Source organism: Egretta garzetta, unplaced genomic scaffold (genome assembly GCF_000687185.1).
Source record: "Egretta garzetta isolate BGI_Z169 unplaced genomic scaffold, ASM68718v1 scaffold54, whole genome shotgun sequence".
Lineage (NCBI taxonomy): Eukaryota > Metazoa > Chordata > Aves > Pelecaniformes > Ardeidae > Egretta > Egretta garzetta.
The window spans coordinates 1,549,080-1,570,053 of NW_009259313.1; the positions used below are offsets into that span (position 1 = coordinate 1,549,080).

General features: G+C 39.0%; 2 protein-coding genes across 7 annotated transcripts in view; one reads left to right on the forward strand and one right to left on the reverse strand.

Moving 5' to 3' along the window:
• EIF2AK2 (eukaryotic translation initiation factor 2 alpha kinase 2) overlaps positions 1 to 15,733 on the forward strand; it is a 19,389-nt gene extending 3,656 nt beyond the window's left edge. For 2 of the 3 annotated variants that reach the window (XM_009636423.2, XM_035892017.1), the window contains exons 2-13: positions 1,045 to 1,159; positions 2,596 to 2,678; positions 3,616 to 3,700; positions 4,174 to 4,208; positions 4,368 to 4,502; positions 4,952 to 5,071; positions 6,399 to 6,506; positions 8,559 to 8,751; positions 9,817 to 9,942; positions 10,502 to 10,600; positions 13,222 to 13,284; positions 13,367 to 15,733. In XM_009636423.2, coding sequence (XP_009634718.1) covers positions 1,045 to 1,159; positions 2,596 to 2,678; positions 3,616 to 3,700; positions 4,174 to 4,208; positions 4,368 to 4,502; positions 4,952 to 5,071; positions 6,399 to 6,506; positions 8,559 to 8,751; positions 9,817 to 9,942; positions 10,502 to 10,600; positions 13,222 to 13,284; positions 13,367 to 13,486 — 1,282 coding nt within the window. In that variant the 3' untranslated portion in view covers positions 13,487 to 15,733. The remainder of the gene's footprint in view (positions 1 to 1,044; positions 1,160 to 2,595; positions 2,679 to 3,615; positions 3,701 to 4,173; positions 4,209 to 4,367; positions 4,503 to 4,951; positions 5,072 to 6,398; positions 6,507 to 8,558; positions 8,752 to 9,816; positions 9,943 to 10,501; positions 10,601 to 13,221; positions 13,285 to 13,366) is intronic. The other variant, XM_035892016.1, reaches the window with a different exon arrangement.
• Positions 13,637 to 20,968, reverse strand: GPATCH11 (G-patch domain containing 11). 4 transcript variants are annotated; one of them, XM_035892019.1, is made up of 9 exons: positions 20,743 to 20,968; positions 20,404 to 20,626; positions 19,471 to 19,512; positions 19,271 to 19,391; positions 18,452 to 18,542; positions 17,260 to 17,364; positions 16,365 to 16,446; positions 15,740 to 15,825; positions 13,637 to 13,725 (listed from the first exon to the last, which is right to left on the reverse strand). In XM_035892019.1, the coding sequence occupies exons 2-8, from the start codon at positions 20,603 to 20,605 to the stop codon at positions 15,770 to 15,772; spliced, it is 699 nt and encodes a 232-aa protein (XP_035747912.1). In that variant the 5' UTR covers positions 20,606 to 20,626; positions 20,743 to 20,968; the 3' UTR covers positions 13,637 to 13,725; positions 15,740 to 15,769. The 4 variants fall into 4 exon arrangements, with proteins under 4 accessions (XP_035747912.1, XP_009634737.1, XP_035747911.1 ...); XM_009636442.2 differs by having other exon boundaries at positions 20,404 to 20,630; XM_035892018.1 differs by having other exon boundaries at positions 20,404 to 20,630; positions 20,739 to 20,968.
• Between the last annotated feature and the right edge of the window lie 6 nt (positions 20,969 to 20,974).

Genomic DNA, 20,974 nt, shown 5'->3' on the forward strand with positions numbered 1-20,974 from the left:
GAGTCCTCATCCCTGGAGGTATTTAAAAGAAGGATGGATGAGGTGCTTAGGGACAGGGTTTAGTGGTGGGATGGCAAGGTTAGGTTAAAGGTTGGACTCGATGATCTCAAAGGTCTTTTCCAACCAAAGTGATTCTATGATTCTATGAATATCCCTCTGGCCAGCCGCCCTGGTTCAGTCCCTTCCCAACTTCTCACAACCCCCCAGCCTACTTGCTGGGAGGTCAGAGTGGGGGGGGTGGGGTGGGAAAAAGGCTTTGATGCTGTGCAAACACTGCTCAGCGGTAGCACAAACACATTGTTGTGTTACCAACACTGTCTCAGTCCCAAATCCACAATGTAGCACCAGACCAGGTGCTACGGTGCTCCATCCCTGCCAGACCCAGGATGGTCCGTCCTGAGCTGCATCAGCTCCCTGCGCCCGCCGCGTGGGGTTGCCGTATGGGGAGTGGTGCGTGCACAGTTGTGCAACGGGGGCGGAAGGGATCAGAGGTTGAGTGTGGAAGGGCAGGACTTGGTTTGTTTTTGGGACTGCCTTTAAGTTCGTGTCTGCTGAAGCACCAGCCACGGTTTCTGCACTTACTACATAGCGTTATGTAGCAGTGAATCAAAGGTGCGTGTGATGTCATGTCTGGATCCGTGAAATCAGGCGTGGCTCATCTTTCCTCTCCATATAGTTTTACACTGCTGACGTGTGTCCTGGTGTTAGGGCTTCACAAACTGTAACTATGCTGATGTTACACATTCTCTTGCTTTTAAAAATTGAAATCATTTTCCTTTTAAAAAGCAGTTAAGTATTTAAAAATACCATTAGAACTAATAAAGTAGATGCATTTGTGACTAGGGAGGCAACATTTAAAAGTATTTCTACTAAAGAATTATGATAATCGGGTGTTAGATATAATAAAAGCACGTGAATACCTAAATACCTCCCCAGTTAACTTGCGGTGCTTCGTAGATAATAGAGAAGTGGAATCTGAGAAGGTTATTGAGTATATAAGAGACAAAACGTAACAATGTTTTAGAAAATTTTCCTTCATTGCAGGTTCACAGTTGTGGTTAAAATAAATGATGTAGAATACGGTACGGGCACTGGTAAAAATAAGAAGGAAGCAAAAGCAGTAGCAGCAAAAAATTCCTGGGAAATGATTGAGAAACAGGTGAGTAAACTGTAGGATTTTATTTTTATTTCTTTTGCTAGTAAAGGTTGAAGATGAATCTCTAAAAGTAGCCAATAAAATATCATTTTCTTTAATTTGGAAGAATTTCTAATTATTTCTTTATCTTTGTTCTCTCTTATTCAGTGCTTTTTCTACTTTTTACCACTGAACTATTTTCCTTCTTGTTCTACAGCAGGGTTGGTATGTGATACTGGGAGTGTTTCCTCCTCTGGTGAGGAAGGAGGGTGAGGAAATGTGTTTGCCTTTGTTAAGCTGCCCTGGTGTATCCAGAGTGGGTGGTGTTCCTTTCTTCTCTTGACAACTGCTCCGTAATTCGATGGCTTCAACACGTTTGCAGGGTGCCCTTAGTGCCCGTCTTGCCGCTCTGCTCATAAAACTGCTTGGTTTCACTTGATCCGATTCACCTGTACATCCCAAAGTGGAGTTCAAAGGGAAGAAAGCTGTTTAAGTACTTTTTTTCATTATTTGGCTGTTTACTGTAAATTTTCAATGCTTCTTTTATTGTTGTTTTATAAGTTAAACGTGTAATCAATGGCCTATTATAGCTCTAGGACCCTTCCATAATATTCTCCTGTGCTGCATTTTCATCAAAGTCTGAAATGTACTGCTGCAAGCAGAGCCTCTGTAGCAATTATTCTCAGTTGAGGGTAGGTTGGGTTGGTTTGGTTTTAATTTTTATTAATCCCCAGCAGTGTCTGTGTAACAAATAAAATGTAACTAGCAAAAAGTAGTAAAGGCCCAGTACTCCTGAAATAAAAAAAAAAAGCGCTTTTGTTTATTGTGTTGAAACACAAACCCTTAAGTTTTTCTACTTTTTGTCTGGTTATGGTCTGGAACAATTTTAGGTATTGCTTTTAATGTTACGTGTATGCTTTTATGTCATGGGGTGGGGGAAGGGAGGAAAGAGGGGAAGAACCTCTACTAAGTATTTAGGATTAATTTTTTTTTAGTTGACCCCGATTTAGTAATCCAGATTTTGCAGGGTTTTCACGCTGAAGACATCGAGTATCTTTTTGTACAGATTCAGATTTTCAGTTCTGCTGACTACGTATACCAAAGCCTACGTAGATCTCGCTTTCCACACAGACAATTGCATATGCAATGAACATTTGCTTTTAATAACTGTTATTCTTATCCTGATTTGTAATAGCTCCCAGACTCTGCTTCTGTAAATGTGTCTGTGTAGTCTCAATAGGAGGGGGAAAACGCTCACTGGGACGGGGCCCCGTGTTTCATTCCTCTGGGTGGAAGTTAGGCAGATGCCTGCCTTCCGCAGGGCTTTGGGTGTTCGGTGCCGTTAAGGGCTTCCACTTAGGACCTTGTAATCTTCCCTCCCCTGCCCTTTGCACCAGGGATTTTTTTTTTTTTTTTTTTAATGTGATTTTGTTAACCATTCTTGGTTTTTCTCTTTTCAGATGGAAAGTGAAGAGTCTAAATTCAATTCTCCATCTAGCGAACATGGTAATTCCCCTCGAGTGCCAACTCCGTCTGACTCGGAGTAAGTTGGGTTCAGTGATAAGGTGATAAAATGTATTTACTAATCTTAGAGGGTCATGCGATCTAGTTCTAAATAAAATCTGTCATAGTTTCTTTACTGCACTATAAAGCCATTTGATTTGAGCTTATATTTGTTAGACTTTGGAGCGAAATTTGTTGTACTTGCACAATTTGAGTCCTTTTGGGTTAGCTTATAATAATCTCAGGGCTTTCTGATATATTTTGCCATGAGTAATTCTTTCAGAAGCATTTTTACTGTGATATAACGGAAAAACCTATCTCAGTCAGTAGCATTATTTCATGCCATGTTTAACACTCATTTTCCTATCGTGACACTCTTGTGAACTTGGGATAATTCAATTTTGGTACTTTCCTGTGCTCCACATTCTGCTTTCTTCTCTGTTTTTGGTGATTTTTTTTTTTTAAACTTTTTCTTTCTCCATAAATCTTCATTTCCACCAAAGGGAAAATTTGCTTAGTGAAAGAAAATGAACATGCAGGAAGTTTCAGTGTGATTTGGGGACCCTAGGTCAAGCCTTTTGTGCCCAGCAGTTAATTTGACTGTAGTGCCACTACTACTTTTTTAATGTTCTTTGTACATATCAGCTTGCTTTGTGATAGCGCAATGCTAGAGGTGACTGTACTGCCTTGAAATAACCAGTATTTAACCAGTTTAATTAAAGGCTAGAGTAGAATAGATATCCTGGAGATACCTAGACATCATGAGATCAGATCATAGAAATAGAGGAGTACATTACAAAATGTTATTGTTTTATTGGCTTTCCAGCATGAAGTTTTGTAGTTTAAATCACTCATGATTGTTAATGCTTTTTAAAAACTGTGTTGGCTTTTTATGCTGCTTTTTTTCTTGTGGCAATAGTTTTATTTAGGATTGTGTTACCGTCACCTAAAATTAGCCTATAATTTTTCAATAACAGCAGTAGTTGCTGTAGAGACTCGGCTGCAGAGTTGGTAGAAAAAATGAAAGACGTGGCAGTATGCGAAAAGCCTTCACCTTTTCAGGTACAGTATGAAAATGGTCTTCCTCATAATTACCTTTTAGACCCTTAATAGAGCAAGCTTCTTGTCAGAGTGTAGCATCAGTTTGTTCCTTTACCCACTAATCACTAGAAAACACGTGCATTTTTCCGAAGAACAGTCAGTGCTTTCTTACCATTAACCATTAGGCATTGTCTTCTGTACTGGGGACCTGATTTATGTACTGTTCACCAAATGGGCAGTACGCCCAAGAAAGGGGATCAAACTAAGCTCCTTGTCTTCTGTGGGAAGCCTGTTGATGTCATATACAGCATATGTGAAAAATTTTGAGCTAAGATACGGCTTCATTCTTATTACATTGTTTATATAAGGTATGAACACATTTATAGGCAACTCCTCACTACTTTCTCAGATATCTTTTAAACCAAGTATAGTGAAAACATTCAGGATATCTCATTTAGGGTTTTTTCTTTTTTTTTTTTCTCTTTTTCACATAGGGAAACGCACCAAGATTAGCTCCGAAACATCAAAGGTATGTGTTTATTTCTAGGTGGCTATCTCCCATAAACAATATTGTAAACCACTTCAGTGTTTCTATATCTGGCAAAGAAATGCCACTATTGGGAGGTACATTTCACTGGTCACATATTAGAAAAGTGGCTCATAAGTTTTGCTTTTATCCTTGTTAAAGAAAAATGGCAGCTAACTTTGAAAATGCAAGAAACAAGGAAGAGAAAAGAAAGATGTCAGACTTGGATGAAAGTTTGCCAAGTTTGGACACAAATAGCAGTGAGGAGAATGGAAGTCCATACACAGTGAATAAAAGGTAAGAAGGATTTGGGTTTTTTTTAAGATGATCTGTATGGCAGTTACAGTATGTAACCTGCCAGGTCTATATTTGTTTATTTATAATAAAATGTGGGGAAAATACTGCTGTAAAAATAACTTTCAAAGAAAATTTGTGTTTGAGCTACTTTTTCTTTTTTCCTGGAAATTTCAAATACAGTGTAGCAGCTGACATGCAATGATACTTACTGCTTACAACCAAAAGTCATTTGTGTGAAGATGTGAGGGTATTTACCCTACATGCTTTCAAGGCTCAGTTTCCCTTGTTCTTTTAATCTTCAGGACTATGATTTAGACCTGTATAGGTGTTGAGTGATCCCTGCAGAATGGCATTTCAGCAGATGTATTAGATCTGTCAGGATCATTTCTACATCTTGTAAAATTAACGTTAAGTATACTGAAGTGTTACATCTTTTTCTTTTTTTAAAGATTTCTTGACAGTTTTAAGAACATAGAGCCTATTGGTGAAGGTGGCTTTGGGAATGTTTTCAAAGCAACAGCAAAGCTTGATGAGAGAACCTATGCGGTCAAACGGGTTGACTTCACAAAGTACGTACTATATATTTACCTCTGTATTTTATTTTAGGACAACCTTAATCAAGATTTTAGTACTTTGTTTTGTTTCTTTAATAATCCTAGGAGCACTTCAGTGATTTTCATTATTAATTGTCTATTCTTTCTGGTAAACTGTTTTCTTTATTTCTAAGTGACGCTGAAAACGGCATGCAACTTTGTTAATTTTTGCATGCACTGCAATAATTTCAGATGAAGCTGTAAAAGTAGATTTCCCTGAATACCCTAGTGTTAATTATAAATTAATTATCAATTAATTATGCTACCTATACTATATGTTATATATAGCAGTTAGTGAATAACTTTGGTTATTAATATTGAAAAATGTGTTTGAAGAAAACTTGCTAATTAATAACATCTTGAAAGCAGCAGTTACTGTTGAAAGTTTACGTGGAAAATTTACATATCAGTAATGCATAATGATTATAATTAGAAAAAATAGAGAAAAATGAAAGTAATACGTTTTGTGGTTTGTAATTGGAAAATGCTATATATGTGACCCATGTAGTCATTATTCTCACACTGTGTTACTTGTCCTTTATAAATCTCAACTGAGAATGATGATCTTAATTTTTTTTTTTTTTTTTTTTTTAAAAGTAATTTTTCTGTAACCAGTACCTAGTGGAGTATTTTACCAGCAGCTGAAAAACTTGAATTTCCTTTAGGTAATCTGCTAGAAAAATTTCAAGTGGTTGGAGATACTTGTCCCTTACATTGTGTAACTGCCCTTCCAATTCTTATGTTCTTTACAAATATATGTTATTTTCATTTGTATTGCAATCCTGAGAACTATACTGAAAAACATTCTACTGATTCTTCAGGTAAAGACTGCTGGTCTGCCAGTGGGTTTGAACTTCCTTCACTAGGCAATGTTACAAGTGCAAACCAAGTCTAGTAATAGTTCTTCCTGAGTATTTACACTGACTTCTCTATATGTAAGCAAACTGTGTAGAGGTGAAAAGAAAACATGGCTGTTTGCTACATTGTGTTTGGCCACCTAATGGAATTATACATTGCAACTATCTGCTTTTTCAGCTTTTTTGAGTGGGGCTTTCGTTTCTAATACGGTTAAAACATTTTTGCACTTTGAATAACTGAGCAGATGAAAGAAAACCCACAGAATTTGTAACAGCAATTTTGAACTTGTATGAAGGAGAATATTATGTTCTTCTCCTAAAGGAATGTAAAACTATTTGTACATTGCTGCTTGGTACCATGTCTTACTTAACTTGGTATTAAATTTTTATAGGAAAATGTCTTTTTTTTTTTTTTTTTTTTTTTTTTTTTTTTCCCCTCCAAATAGCAACGTAAGGCGTGAAGTAAAAGGACTTGCAAGACTTGACCACGAAAACATAGTGCGGTATTACTGTAGCTGGGAAGGCTACGACTGTGTAAAACATTCAGACTCAAGGTAACTACAAGATAGTACTTTACACTCACAAACTCGTTTGCCATAGTGAATCTTGTGTTGTAAAAAGAAAGGCTGATGACTGGTTATAAATCATTATATGCACACTTAAATACTTAGTGTTAGGAGAAAAAGGCATGGTACTTTTCAGCAGCAGGTTGTATATAATTAAGTATTATATCTTCTTTTCATTGATTAATAAGATAAGTTATGTAAGTTTATCTTTCTCCTCTCTCTTAATATACAGAACTTGCTGAATCTAAGAATGCAGAACTCAAAATTTGGGGCTAGAATTAACAACAGAACCTAAAAAATTGTCTTGCAGTTGGCTGCCAAATTCCTCATTGGAAGTCTCCTTATTTTAATACAGACTGGTCAGCCAGTGGCTCTCACAGATTTCATTATTTCTCTAAGTTAGCATTTTAACCATGATGCCTGAAACAGTTTTGGTTGTTGAGAACAGAAATACAAAATGAAACGCTGTTTCATTTAGAGGTAGTCTTTCAACACTAAGACTTCTGGGAAGACAGTGGTGGGAGTTTTACTTGTAAGTTAGGTTCTTAACTTCTCAAAGCTTCTGTGGTAAGCTCTTTTCGCTAGCTGTAAATTCATACCCTTCAGATAGGTTGCCTCGCTTACCTAGAGCCATAAAGTATTAATGGATTAAAAATTATGGTTGGTGTGGTATCTCTCCAGCGCGCTCAGTAAATGAGGAGTAAAATGGGGGAAGAAAAGTGGTAGAATCATTACTCTCATGTCAAAACTCAACCATTAATATGTTGGAGTCTCAATATCACTTACGCATTTTATATTGTGCGGAAGACTGGACTCCTGACGCCAACCAATATGATCTCCAGAAGCTGTTTATTACACCTTTGCATACAGCTTTTATATTCTTCCAAGCCCCGTACACATGGTCATGTAGACTTTTCTAATTCGTACATACTACTGTCTATCCAACAAGCATATAAGCCTCTAACTCACTCATTGGTTATTTCATTGTCATCATCTTATCCTCCTTGTGGTTACTGCTTCTCTACTCTAGCAACTAAGTTCCGTATACTAGCTAAGCATTTCCCCTTTAATAGCGTCCCGTCCACTGGCTAAGCATTTCCCCTTTAATAGCATTCCAGCCCTATCAGAACCTGATGTCCTTGTTCTGCTAGGGATGTATCCACAATATTGAACAATTACTGGGTAAAAGACAAAATAATTTCTCAGAGCTGAGGTCCCAGCCTGGAATTCCACTTAGTGCCCTGAGGCTACAGAGGCTACAGAGAGTCCCGAGCCACTTAATGCTTATTCTTTCAGTGCCTCAGGCGGCTTTATTCCAGGGCACTCAGATCACACAGTCCAAGTAGGAAAAAGTGGTGCTGCTGCTTCTCCATATTGTCCTTCCCCTCACCACCTCCAGCCTCAGCCTATCCTGTGGGCTGATGGTGAGGGAACTCTTCTGGAAAATGTGAGGCTGTAGGGTGGGTGAATAGATTTCCTCTAGATTTCCAGCTCTTGGAAGCGTTTCTCTAACTTGCAGGCTGTTGTCAAAGATGGTGACCGCACTACCTTCTTGAAGGGACAGAGATGGAAAGAATGCGATGGTTCTGGGTAGGAGAGGAAGGCTAACGCTGTCTTTGGGCAGAGTGGAGAACACCTGCCAGGGACTTGCATCAGTTCCTAGAGGGCAAGATGGGAGTCAAGGACAGTGCTCATGTCTTCCTGCCTAGGACATGCCTCTAGATATGAGGGGAGCAGAATTTGAGCACTCAGAAAACATTCAGTGTGAACAAGGAAGTGGAACATTACGAATATTCCATGGATATGTAGCAACTGAGCCGGGATTCTTTGGTTTGGAGTTCTGTGTATTTGTATCTAGTACAAACAGGTCTAGGATCTTTTTTAAAATCAAGAGATTTGGAGACTTTGTTTTGGGGAACTCCAGGAATAATAATAATTAACAAAAAGGTTTTATAAAGAAGAGGAACCTGAGAATCATTGATGGGTTGGGAGGAATTCTATCTTGCCAATTTCAATATGGTATATCATTTTCTTTTGCAGGCAGAAGTCGGCTGAAAACATTCGCTGTGTTTTCATCCAAATGGAGTTCTGTGAACAAGGGTCATTGGAAAACTGGATTGAAAAGAATAGAAAAGAACGAAAGTATCATGACATGGCAGAAAACAAATTTTTACAAATCCTGAAAGGAGTGGAATATATTCATTCTGAAGGGTTAATTCATCGAGACCTCAAAGTAAGTAGGATAAGTAATTAAAAAAAAAAAAGTACTTACTGGAATTTCAAAAAGTGTTAAATTGTTCTAGTCTTTGTTTAGTCTATTATGTACCCTAGTAGTGTGCCTTTTCTGATGCTGCTAGTGATAATTTTTTTTCAGCAACTGGCTGGACTTTATCCTGAAATTGGAAGGTAAGCTGGAGGATCTCAGAATGCACTAGTTCAAAATAATCAGTAGTCATCAGTTATCAGGTATTTTCAGTATATTGTGTGTTACTAGGCCACAGGACTGCCTATTGGATAAAGAAATACTGACTTGACTTTATAAAATAATTGAAAGAAAGTAAGTGGAAAATTGAGCATAGGAAGTTCTCTCTTGCCATATTGTAAAGGGATAGTTTCTCTCTCCTAATGCATACTGTGTTTGAGAACGTACTCTAGTTGCTCTTGTATCACATATGCGTACAAGTAATTGAATGCTACTTTTTTGGATAGAATTTCAGTCTTTACAAGATCACAGCTTGCGGCCTAAGGCTTGTTACTTATGCTTTGTGTTGGATTCTGTTTGAGCTAGGAAGTGACTTCTACAGCAGAAGTTCAGTGGAAACTTTAGAAGTGATACTGAGATGCCTGTAGTAAGCCCCAAGTCTGCCATTGACTTAGTACAGATAATCCTGCCGTGCCTAGGAGAAACGGTGATTTGAGTGGAATTCCATGTGAGCATAAATGCTTTGCCCAAGTGTATCAAATCGCAGGGCTAGGACTGAAGACTAAAAAGCACTTCAGGGTATGAAATGGTATATGCACAATGTATTTGAAGAACATTTAAGCATGATACAGGTGTGACTGAGCTAGTGGAAAAAAATAGTTGCAGTTACTGTGGCATGTACTACTTGAAATTTAGTTTGTGTTTTTAAAAATTAATTGAACTTTTTTTCTGTTTCCCACCCCATCAGTTTCATAATGCTAATTTCTGTGAACAGTTATCAAATTTTACGGGGAGCACTTCTGTGGCCAATTATGTTTGATGATAAGCCTTAGTCATATAGTGATTAGCTTTTTTTTTTTTCCTCAATATATACAGCCTCAGAATATATTCATATCACATGAAGATAAAATAAAAATAGGCGACTTCGGTCTTGTGACTTCTGCGGTGTGTGGGACTCTGACTGAGAACACAGGAACATCATCGTATATGGCACCAGAACAGGTAATTATCCTGCTATATTAGTGTCTCTCTAACTAGAGCTGCATTATAAACTCAGCATTGAATATTCCCAATCCTAACTGCAGTACTAAACCAAGTCGCCTAAAGTTCCCTGGTGTGACTGTACAGGAAGATAACTGTGTTCTGGAGAAAGCTGTCTGCAAGTGTGGTGACTTCATTCCGCTGTGCTGACCTACAGGGTCTGACGCTGCGTGCTGTAAGGAGCGCTCTTGCAAAAGCAGACTATGTATTTCAATTTGAGTTTAGGACCTCTGAGACCTGTGGCATTTGAGTGGTCCTATTTGTTTCATTGTGAGAAGAGAGATTGGCATGCCATATCTGTATAGATCTCTAGAAGTCTTAGTTTCAATGTGTTTAATGGGACATAATAGACACTGCTTAACAGGTCTGTAGCAGAAAGGGTTAATGACTAGTAAGAGGACCAAGTAGGGCCAGTCCTCTAGCACTGGGGTAGAAATTTCTACTGACTTTAAATTTTGCTTAAAGAAGTGCTGTCCAGTTGGATTTGATGCCTATGTTGTTCTTGTTCTAATCCTTGTAGTTCGGGGACAGATATGGAAAGGAAGTAGATATTTATGCGCTGGGATTAATTTGGTTTGAAATTCTTTCGGCGTTCAGTTGTTGTCATGAGAAAAGTAAGGTATGTAATCTTTAAATGTAAAAAAAGAAGTCTTGCTGTCATTGTTTTGCCTTGCTGCTGGTATCACGTGCTAATTGCACGCTATAAGGAAATCTGTGTCTCTAGAGTACTGTCCCTATTTACATCTTCCCCTTGATTCATTTGGGTAAGGCCTGTAAGTCCTCACACCTCAGCTGAAATGTAATGACCAAAGTGAAGAGATATTTGTGGTTTTATTTCACTTATGTCTCACTGACTGTCGTGGTTTAACCCGGCTGGCAACTCAGCACCACGCAGCTGCTCGCTCACTTCCCCCTCCCTCAGTGGGATGGGGGAGAGAGTCGGGAAGAAAATAAAAGGTTAGAGCCGTGGGCTGAGATAGAGACAGATCAATAAGAGAAAATAATAATAATAGTAATAATGAGAATGGTAACAGAATATACAGAATATACAAAACGAATGATGCACAATGCAATTGCTCACCACTCGCCGACCGATGCCCAGCCCGTCCCGAGCCGCGATCACTCCCCGAGCCACGATCAGTCCCCCAGCCGCGAGCAGTCTCCCCGCGACCAACTGATCGACTAACTAACCCCCCCCGAGCATGACGTTCTATGGTATGGAATAGCTCTTTGGTCAGTTTGGGTTGGCTGTCCTAGCTGTGCTGTACTCCCAGCTTGTTATGCACCTGGCCGAGCAGGAGAAGCTCAAAAAGTCCTTGAGTAGTCTGAGCACTACTTGGCAACAACTGGAAACATCAGTGTGTTACCAACATTCTTCTGGTACTAAATCCAAAACACAGCACTATGCTAGCTACTATGAAGAAAATTAACTCTATCCCAGCCGCAACCAGGACACTGACATACACACTAAAGCCTGAGCATGCTAAAGAATAACATCAAGCAAAAAAGACTTAAAGTTTCTGATAAATCTTTTTGTTGGAAGGGAATATTTTTCTAATTTTAGAAAATTCAAATTATGAACGGGAGAGCTTTGCATCTGCCACGCTCTCATCTTCACTGCACAGTGGAGCAAGAACAAAGTTTCTATAAAGCCAAAATACTTGCAGTTTTCCAAAATGAAAACAAGTGATTTGGAATACGTAGCTTTGAGAAAGGTATTGCTTCAAAAAGAAAACCAGTGTTACTTAAGCTTTTTTTTGAAGAGGTATCTTATATTTGTCTTTTGCTTTTTCTTGGTACTTTGCACATTTTAAGTGTAATGGCTTATATGTGCAAACCTATAAATTTGTAGGACAGCGATGTAGCTGCTGAGTATCTTGTCTCAAGTAACTGTAAGATACATGTACATGGTGGGACCCAGAAGCACCTGAACATGGTTAGCTTAGTCCTTTTGCCAATATGAGGAAAACCATACCAATGCGTCTGCTCAACTTGCAGGTTCAACTTGGCTCTGTTGAGCTACCTTGTAGTATTTTCCAAGACCTCTTGTTCCTGCTCAGAGCTGACTGCAGATGTGTCTGCAGTCCCACAGTGTTTACAGTCAAAAGGGCAAGACTGATTATTTGCTCGTTTCCTTAAAGCATAAAAATCTTGTGTCTGTAGGTAAGTGGGGAAGTCACGTGGATGGGAAGTCCTAGGATGGTCTTCAGCTGCTCCATCACCTTAAAAAATAATTTCACTTAATGGAGCATGACAAACTCTGTTGTATGGTGCCGGCAAGCCCTGCTGAAAGGACATCATGGAAAAGCTAAGTTAATGACTATGTGCTGAATAACTGGTTCAGCTGATGGTCACCAGCAGGTAGGGTCACAGGCCAAAGCTACTGCTGAAGAGCAGGGAACAAGCTTGAGGCTCATGGGAGCTGTAGTTTTGCTGGATACTGGCTATAAGGGCTTGCTAAGCCAGCTGTAGCATCCATAAGACTTGCTAATGATTCAGGATGCATAGCTAAGTGCGCAAGAATGCAACTTGTCATCTTCAGGTGCACATTACGCTAGTTAACAGCAAAGTGAATGATGTGCACTGCTCTCTCTAACCAGAAAGCTACATCATGTGGGAAAAAACCCAGCTGTTACCCAGAAACACTGTCTGCAAGCATGTAACTAGAAATCCTCTAGATGTTAGTTGCTTTGAACTCCACGAAGCAGTTTCTGCAGCGATACAGAAGTAAGCGTGTGGTACTGAACAAGGTAAAAGGAAGGAAGCATGCCTGCTTGGCTTCCAAACAGTAGCATCCAAAATAGGAAATTTAGTCATCTTGCTTTTTTTTTTTTCCCCCCCTCCCTTATGGTAAGAGGCTACAAACCCACTACTTTTACATTAAGAAAAAAAGGATAATCGTGCTGAAACAAACACGTTGCAGAGTGTGAAGCTTTTAAGCTTACAAAGGGACAGAAGATGGTGAAAAGACCATAAAAGCAAAACAAAGTACAACTGAATGGAAAAAAACCCCTTCAAACTGTTTACAGTTACTTTCTTTTTGAAGCCTCACCTTTTTTGTAGATTCATGTTTTCCTAATTAACCCTTCAAACTGTTTACAGTTACTTTCTTTTTCATCACCTTTTTTGTAGATTCATGTTTTCCTAATTACTTCAGTAAAATATATGGGTCAAAGTGAGATAGATAGAAAATATAATCAAGGAAAACATAGTGAAACTGTTCTCATTCATGAATTTCAGGTATGGCGTGATGTTCGAGATGGTAAACTTCCAGAGAGCTTCTCCAACCAATTTGCAACGAAGGTATGTGATTTTAATGCTTTATTTCAGTTAGTTTGTTTACTCATAAAAAACCAATTTATCGACATTTAATTTCTTTTTGCAGGCACCCATAATCAAGAAGATGCTTTCAAGAGACTCTTCAGGAAGATACTCTGCATCTGAAATACTTGAGTTTTCAAAGTCTGTTGATAAAGTCAACTTTCTTAAAACTCATACTCGGTAAATGCCCTTCTAAATGGCTTTCAGACTGCGTTTAAATCCAGAGTTCGATGTCTGCTGAAACTGATGAGCTAACAGTAAATGTCAGAAGCAACAGCAAGACTTAGGATGTGTCTTTTCCATGGTGTTTTGCCTTCCTGCCATTGAAGAGCTCGTCAGCCAAAAGGGTCACATCACCATTCACACCCATCGGCTGCAGACCAGGACACCACACTTCTGCAAGCAATCACTTGCGGTTTTTACCTGGAAACACAGGTTGTGGATGAGCTGAGCTATATTGTACAATAAGTACAAGAAGCTAATCCTTGTCTGCTAGACTGTTAAATTGATGTGGTGCTAACTGGCCTGTGGCAAATCCCTGTATGCACGCTCTTAACATGTGTTCCTCCATTATCAGTTGAGGTTCTCTGTTGCTTTCCATGGAAGAAGTGCTGTCTTGGGGGATGTGACTTGAACCTTTCTGATTTGTTCAGTGACATTTTTAATAATTACTAGAATACTCCCATTTTCTACCAAAATTAGTCTTGGTTTTAAGAATAGGTGTGGGTGACTCTTCATTGAGTTTCAGTTCTTTAAGGTGAACTTTCTTACCTCTGAACACCTAACACCTTCAGTGGTCTAGAATTAAAAAATACATACAAGCATTCCTTGAATTTATATGGTAAGCATTCAGCTTCTAGGAAATCTAGTTTAGGTTTGTTCTAAACTTTTGAAAACCTTAGGCTTTACATTTTTTTTTTTTCCTGAAAGGAGCACTTAAGGTGCTCTTAATACAGCAAAATTCTCCAGAGTTTCTCAGTAGTAACCATTCAAAATCCTGTGCTGAGAGAGCACCTTAAACATTCTCTCCCATACTGCTAGGTTTTAATCTCTTATTGTAATACTGAGTGTACTGAATACCTTTGGTGGCATAAATGTCAGCTCGAAAAAAGGTAACAGCAGTTTGCCTGTTACTCTTCAGTTCCATCCTTCAAAGAGTTTGGATATGCTTGGACTGGAAGGAGTGTGTGTGTGTGTGTGTGTGTGTGGTGGGGGGGAGCAGGGAGAAAAGGCAGGCACATTAGTCCTTCAGATGATTGTCTTTTTGCTGCATCTTGCCAAACTACTCATTGCTGCTGAGTCTGCGTAACTTGATAAAGGCAAATGAGCAGAGATTTCTAAGCAGAAAAATAGGTACTGTATGCTTTTTCTGAAATGTTAAATGGGTTAGAAGTGGGTGCTTGGTTAAAAGGAAAAATATAAGTGAAAGCACAGTAATTTTTATATTCTTATGGTAATTACTGCTGATCTACTACAAGTATTTGTTGCTAAATAAGAATCTGATTTTACATCCTTTTGTAAGGTCTGAAGTTTTTTTCTCCTTATCGTGAATCACAAATACATAGTGTTTCACTATGCTGGACTAATTAATATTTTTTTTGCATTGGTCAAGATCTGCAAGAAATGATATCCTGACACAGACAAAATACCCCTAGTTCCACTTCCTCTTGTCTTTCACCCATAAAACTACTCTTATAATAACAAAATTGGCATGTGGCAAACTTTGGCTGAATATCCCTTACAGTGCTTGGACGGAGCACCCTTAAGACCATTACCTTCTTACTGTTACTTAACATTGAGCTTGCCCCAGTAGTTTTTGATACAAATACTACAGAAAAAGTATGCTTCAGCAGTACCTTTCCGTTAGTGATTGTTTAAAGTAGCAACTGCTGTTCCCTAAAAATAAAAGGTCTATTAAAATCTATTTTTTTATATAAAACCACAAACCCAACACTATGATCTGGTACTATTTAGTTATGCAAAATGCACACCTTTACATACAGAGTATTAGTTCAAATAACATCACTGTAATGTTGAACAAGCACTTTTTTTTTCCCCACCAGGTCTAAGACAGTAAGGAAGAGAGTGATGTTTAGTCATCTCTGTAAGATGAAAAAACCTGTTTTAACACATTATACAAGTGTAACTAGCCAATATTTATTCCCAAACTTGAATTTTATTATGAGCCGATCTTGTTCAGTTGGGCAGGGCATAACCAAAGACTGTGGAAGGCATAACCTGCCTCTACTTCTGGTAGTTCAATTTTAAATGCAAAGTTTTAATTCCTATTAAATTGTGCATCAAGCAAAAAATCTGTAAGGTGCTTCAGAAACGTGAGTTCAACCCGTCAAGTTATTCTTCTGTATACTTTGGTGTCAATTCTTCAGTATGGCACAGCTCCAAACTTTCTAAAATATATTATGCACTATATACGTACTTATCTAGGACTCCTTCCTTTAGAAAGGCTTTAGTCGTGATCTGCAGCACTGTCCCCAGGGCAGTTTGAAGATAAATCTTCAGAGTCTACAGGATAAGTGGGGGGAAAAAAAAAAGTGAGTAATTCCCCAGAGGGGAGAAAAATATGCTAGAATTATTTGAAGAATCCATGTAAAGCAGATTAAATAGAATCCCAAGAAGGTTTGTGAGTTATTAATTCCAAACGTTTGTTTTAAAACAGTGAACACAAAATTGACCCTTTTTGGTGTAGTGAAACTGGATAGTGTTTTGTTCCAGAAACACCTGCAAGCTTTCACAGCTTTTTGTGGTATTGGTTTTAATGTCTGAATTTTGTTTTCTCAAAACAAAATTAATAGGAATACCAACTCAAATAAATGTCAGCACGGCTGCTTGTTTGTTTGTGGGGGTTTTTTTGTGCATATAAACACCTAAAAATTGTCTTATAATCAAAATGTACAAAGCTTTGTGCAAAAACCAGCAGCCTGGAAGGCAAATTTGCTGTGTAGACTTAAAAGACTGCAGTAAGAGAAACATAAAGGATATGTTGTATTATTTGAGTCTAGCCGCATAAGCAAAGTAAAACACAAGACGGGTTTATTCCTCACCTTCATAGGTTGTTCCACACCAAATGCAATAAAAGTGTTCTCCTCTCAAATAGGCAGTCAGGATGTGTAGCTTTTCTGATACCTAGAGATAGGTACAGGTATGCAATGATTTGGGGTCATGTACCATACAACAGTTTGAGCTACTAGATTTGCTAAAAGATACTGTTTAACATTTTGCTATGGAGCAGCTTCACGGTGCTGTAGCTCAGTAAAGCCTGAAGCTTCCCAGATTTGTAGCACACGGTACAGGAATTCATGATCTCTGGAAAGTTAATGGCTGTTGCTTGCTCATCCTTCTTTCCAGCTAAGAAACCTGCACTGAAGGGAGATAAAAATACTACCCAGCTACCTTATTTCAAGTATGTGGTATTTTTGGTGGGATTTGTCACACCTGATCTCTGCAAATCAAACACACAAGGCTAACAACGGCTGTGTAATCTAGTTCTCAAAAAATCCGAATTTCCAGTGTCCATCTTGAGATAATCTGTGAAGCATTTTCAGAAATTACTTAGTGATTCTAAAACTCTGCCTAAGACATGACATGAGGCATCCAAAAGTAAAACTCAAAAGCAAGTAACTTTGATCAAGTAAGTGATCTTGCATATCTTTTCTAAGACACGAAAATGTTTATAATTTAATTCCTAGCCTACTTTTTCCAAAGATCAGCTGCAAAACAGGCAACCAATAAATCAGTGGTTTAATGTTTTCTGTTTTATTGTGTAACTGCTATAAACATCGCTGCTCTTAAGATTGTGAAGAGGCCATTCACTGCAGCTTGGAAAATGGCAGGTATACATATACCCTTTATACGTGTATGCATACATACATATGTACTTCCTAAAGGAATATTAAATTTAATTCTGAATGAAGCCATTAATTTAGTTGCAGAGCTTACACTTAAGTCTGAGCTTGTACATTCGTCTTCCTTGTCTTCCTCATCCTTTTTGTCCTCCTCTTCAGGTTCTAGCCAATACCAAGTCTCCTTGGGAACATCAATGTCCTTAAATAATGAAGGATTTAAATGAAAATTATTTGCCTTTGTAGGATTTATTTTTTTCTAAGATGCTGGATAAAAGACATTTCTAATAGGTGAGATGTTAGGTTTTAAAACTTTCCTGTCTAGTATAATCAAGAATTACTAAAGCTGTATTGGAACACTAACTACAGTGGTCCACAAAAAGGATTATTCACTTTTTTGAACAACCACCAACATGATCTCACACCAAGGCTGTGAACAGGTACCCTTTTTTATCAGCTGAAGACATGCTGCCTCAAGTTATTTTATCAAGAGATAACACAGTGCTTCCTAATTCAGCTCATGTGAAGTTAAAGGAAGAAGAGTCAAAAAAGATGATCCAAGCTAATTCAGCCGACTTCGTCTGAAGCACACTAAGGAGTATCAAACAATCTCAGCAGAACTTGTGTATTAACCTCTTACGGGTTAACAGAGAAAAGAAAAAGAGTTGAAGTTTTCAACTGGCAGAAGTTCATAGTAGTTCACTGCTATTGCACGTGGAAGGTAATTTGTTCTGGGTTTTTGTTTAAATGATGCTTTGGTGAATCTACTGATTCCCTCAGTGATGATCCTCATCCCTGGAGATACTCAAGAGCTGTCTGGACATGGTCCCAGACAACCTGCTTTAGGTGACCCTGCTTGAGCAGCAGGGTTGGACAAGAGTGGCTGGTCCAGAGTCCCTTCCAACATCAACCATTCTGTGATGACGTTGGTCACTCATGTGAGGCACACAGCACCATCACTTAGGACAGCCTGACTCTGGCTACTGAAAGATAGGCAAACAGCTCAGAAATAACCACAAGAATGCAGGAGCAAAACCAGGGGAGCTCTGACGATGCAAATTAACATGGATCTTCACATACGTTACCATGAGGTTGGTGTACACCTTCAAATACCTTAATGGTGTAAACATACACTTTGAAATATTTTAAGAGGACTGAAGCATTGCCACTTCAGGCTACTTCTGCCACAATTTTAGAGAACTTCCAGGAACTGAATCACTGCTTGCTTTGTAACCTGTATCTCTAACCTGTAAGGCTTCCTTCCAACTGCCCCAAAATACAGGACTCACTTTTTGCATATCTAATTGCTGGCAGGCCCTCTGGCTTTTTCGGAGGTCCCCTTCCATCTTACGTTCTTCTTGTTTGTTTTTGAATCTTACTCTGTTAAGAAAAAGTAGGTAGCTAAAATAAGCAGGTAGACAAAACAGCGAGATGCATTACAGTCAACAGGTTTTCTAAAAAAGCAAATCTAAGATTCTAGCCCTGTTCTTTCAGATCAGGACAATGCTGAAGTTCAAGTTTTTCTGACATTGTCTCTGTGGGAGCATGCATGTATTTCTTGGGAATTACACCTTCAGGACAGTCCTTTTCTGATCACACTACACCGAACAGTTTCTTCACCAGGATTTTGTAAGACATGAAAAAAGTGATTCACCAAACATATGCAAGACACAACCTTCCCTAGGCTTTCCTTCTCCACATATAACAAGCAAATCAGGAGGAAATAAAAACAATAAAACCTAAACAAAATTACCCTGATTTTTAACACCATTGTAGCAACATTGCTCAGGATTATCTGTGGATTTTAGATTAAAAAGATGACATGGGTCTCTGATTTTAAAAGTTGCAAATGACTCAAGAGACCTTAGTATGTATATTGTTTGCATTATTAACATTTACAAAAATAAACGATGCAGCACACACATTGAGCATTACAGCGTTCATTTGCTTTTGCTTTAGAACTGAGAAACAATTACAGTGTATTTCAACTCCTACCTCTCATTCAAAACATTCAAAAATAGTAACACCTTTAGAAGAATAACCAAACTTAAAGCATAAAAAGAATCGTTGTTTAGATGCTGCTTGGAATATCAGTTACATCATTTTACCTGAACTGATCTGCAGCTTGTTCATTTGCTTGTTTCTTCATGTGGAGTTTTTGTCTATAGTTTTCCAGTTTTTCTTCAGCTTTTCGCTTTTTTAATTCCTCGTGACCAAGCCCGCTTCTGCCTAGGTAAGTTCAAAAGATGAATGTAAGCAGTTGCGAAGCTCTCGTACCCAACTAAGTAACTTAGGAAGTATCACAAACCTGTTTTTATGTTCAGAGGAATAGGTTCCACAATGCCTTCTCCTGTAAGGGAAAAAATAGGTCCATTTAAGAACTCAGGCCTTTCTCAAACTATGATTTGTGCAGTATATTCAAGCAGGCAAGGTGCTTTTGCCATTAAATATGGACATTTTCCTGGGATTTTGTTGCTTCGAAGTTGAAAAATTCCCAAATCAAAGCATATTTAGTGCATTACAAATAACCTAGCTGAACTGGAACTCCCTGTCCTCGTTTGGCTTGTCTGCTGGACTGCTATATGCTTTTCTCAGGACGCTACCCAGCTGAAGGAATATGTTGATAACTTCACAGGTAGAAACGTACTTGTGACAAAGACTGCTTTGTTACAGCCTTCTGTAGCACTTTTCATTCTAGAATCTCACAACTCTACAGAGATGAAGAATAAAAAGAACCTGCCTGGCCCAGTTCATTTACCGATTGTCTGCTAGAGACATGCTGAACTGGCACAGCAGTTATTGATGCTCTGGTTTACTGATTTTACTTCATCTGTTCAGGCTTCACAAGGGTGGGCCAGCGTGCACCATTTCTTCTTCAGAATCCAACCATAAATTCGAAGACAGGGGTTGACTTTTTCTGGAATATTATGAGCTTTGCAAGCCCACGGAAACCCTCTTAATGCAATTCCTGTAGGCATGCACGTATGGAAACGCATTTACTGAGCAGCAAGTACAGCTGCTTCCCTTGCATCTCTCGATAGTCTGTACCATTTTCATTTCAGTTTTTAGAGATCTGCTCTCATCTTTTGTTCGGCCACAACACACTCACAGTTCAGTAACGCCAGGGCTCTCAGAGAGGCGTTTATTCGCCCTGTCTGCAAATGGAGCGGCAGCTACGGTCTCTGAAATACAAAAGTACACCTGAGTATAGGCACACGCTTCCAGGCAGCGACAAGCTTACCGCTTTTGCCAAGGGCCTGGCCGCTCTTGTAGCCCATCTTCTGGAGCAAGGCAAAGCCTTTGTTCTCATTGCCCAATGCGCTTTTCAATACCAAGTCACGTCGCTCTTTTTCCTCTTCTTTTATACTCTTTTGTCTGTTCTTCTCATTGGCTTCTTTTTGCTTTTCTTCCTTCTGGATAGCTTCCTTCACCCGCCTCACCATGGGCAAGCCTGGCCTTACATCCTGCCTAAGAGTAAATCCAGCAAATATTAGCAGGTTGGTGGGTTTTGTGTTTTTTGTTTTTTTTTTTTTACATGTTTATCATCACTTAAGAGGGAAAAGAAGAGCCACTTACGTACTTAAGAAATAAATCAGACATGTAGTCTTCCTCTTCATCTTCCTCCATGGTTAGCGCGCGTGCCCTGTTCCGACCCCCCTCCTAGAACGCCGTCACCACGCTCTACCACGCAGGTCTCCGCAGGTCACCTGAAACGCAGAACCCGCGCGGAAATCTTGCCGGTACGCGGCGGCGGGCTGAGGGGGCACGGCGCCGATGGGCGAACACACGGGAACCCGGGGGACGCCGGGCCG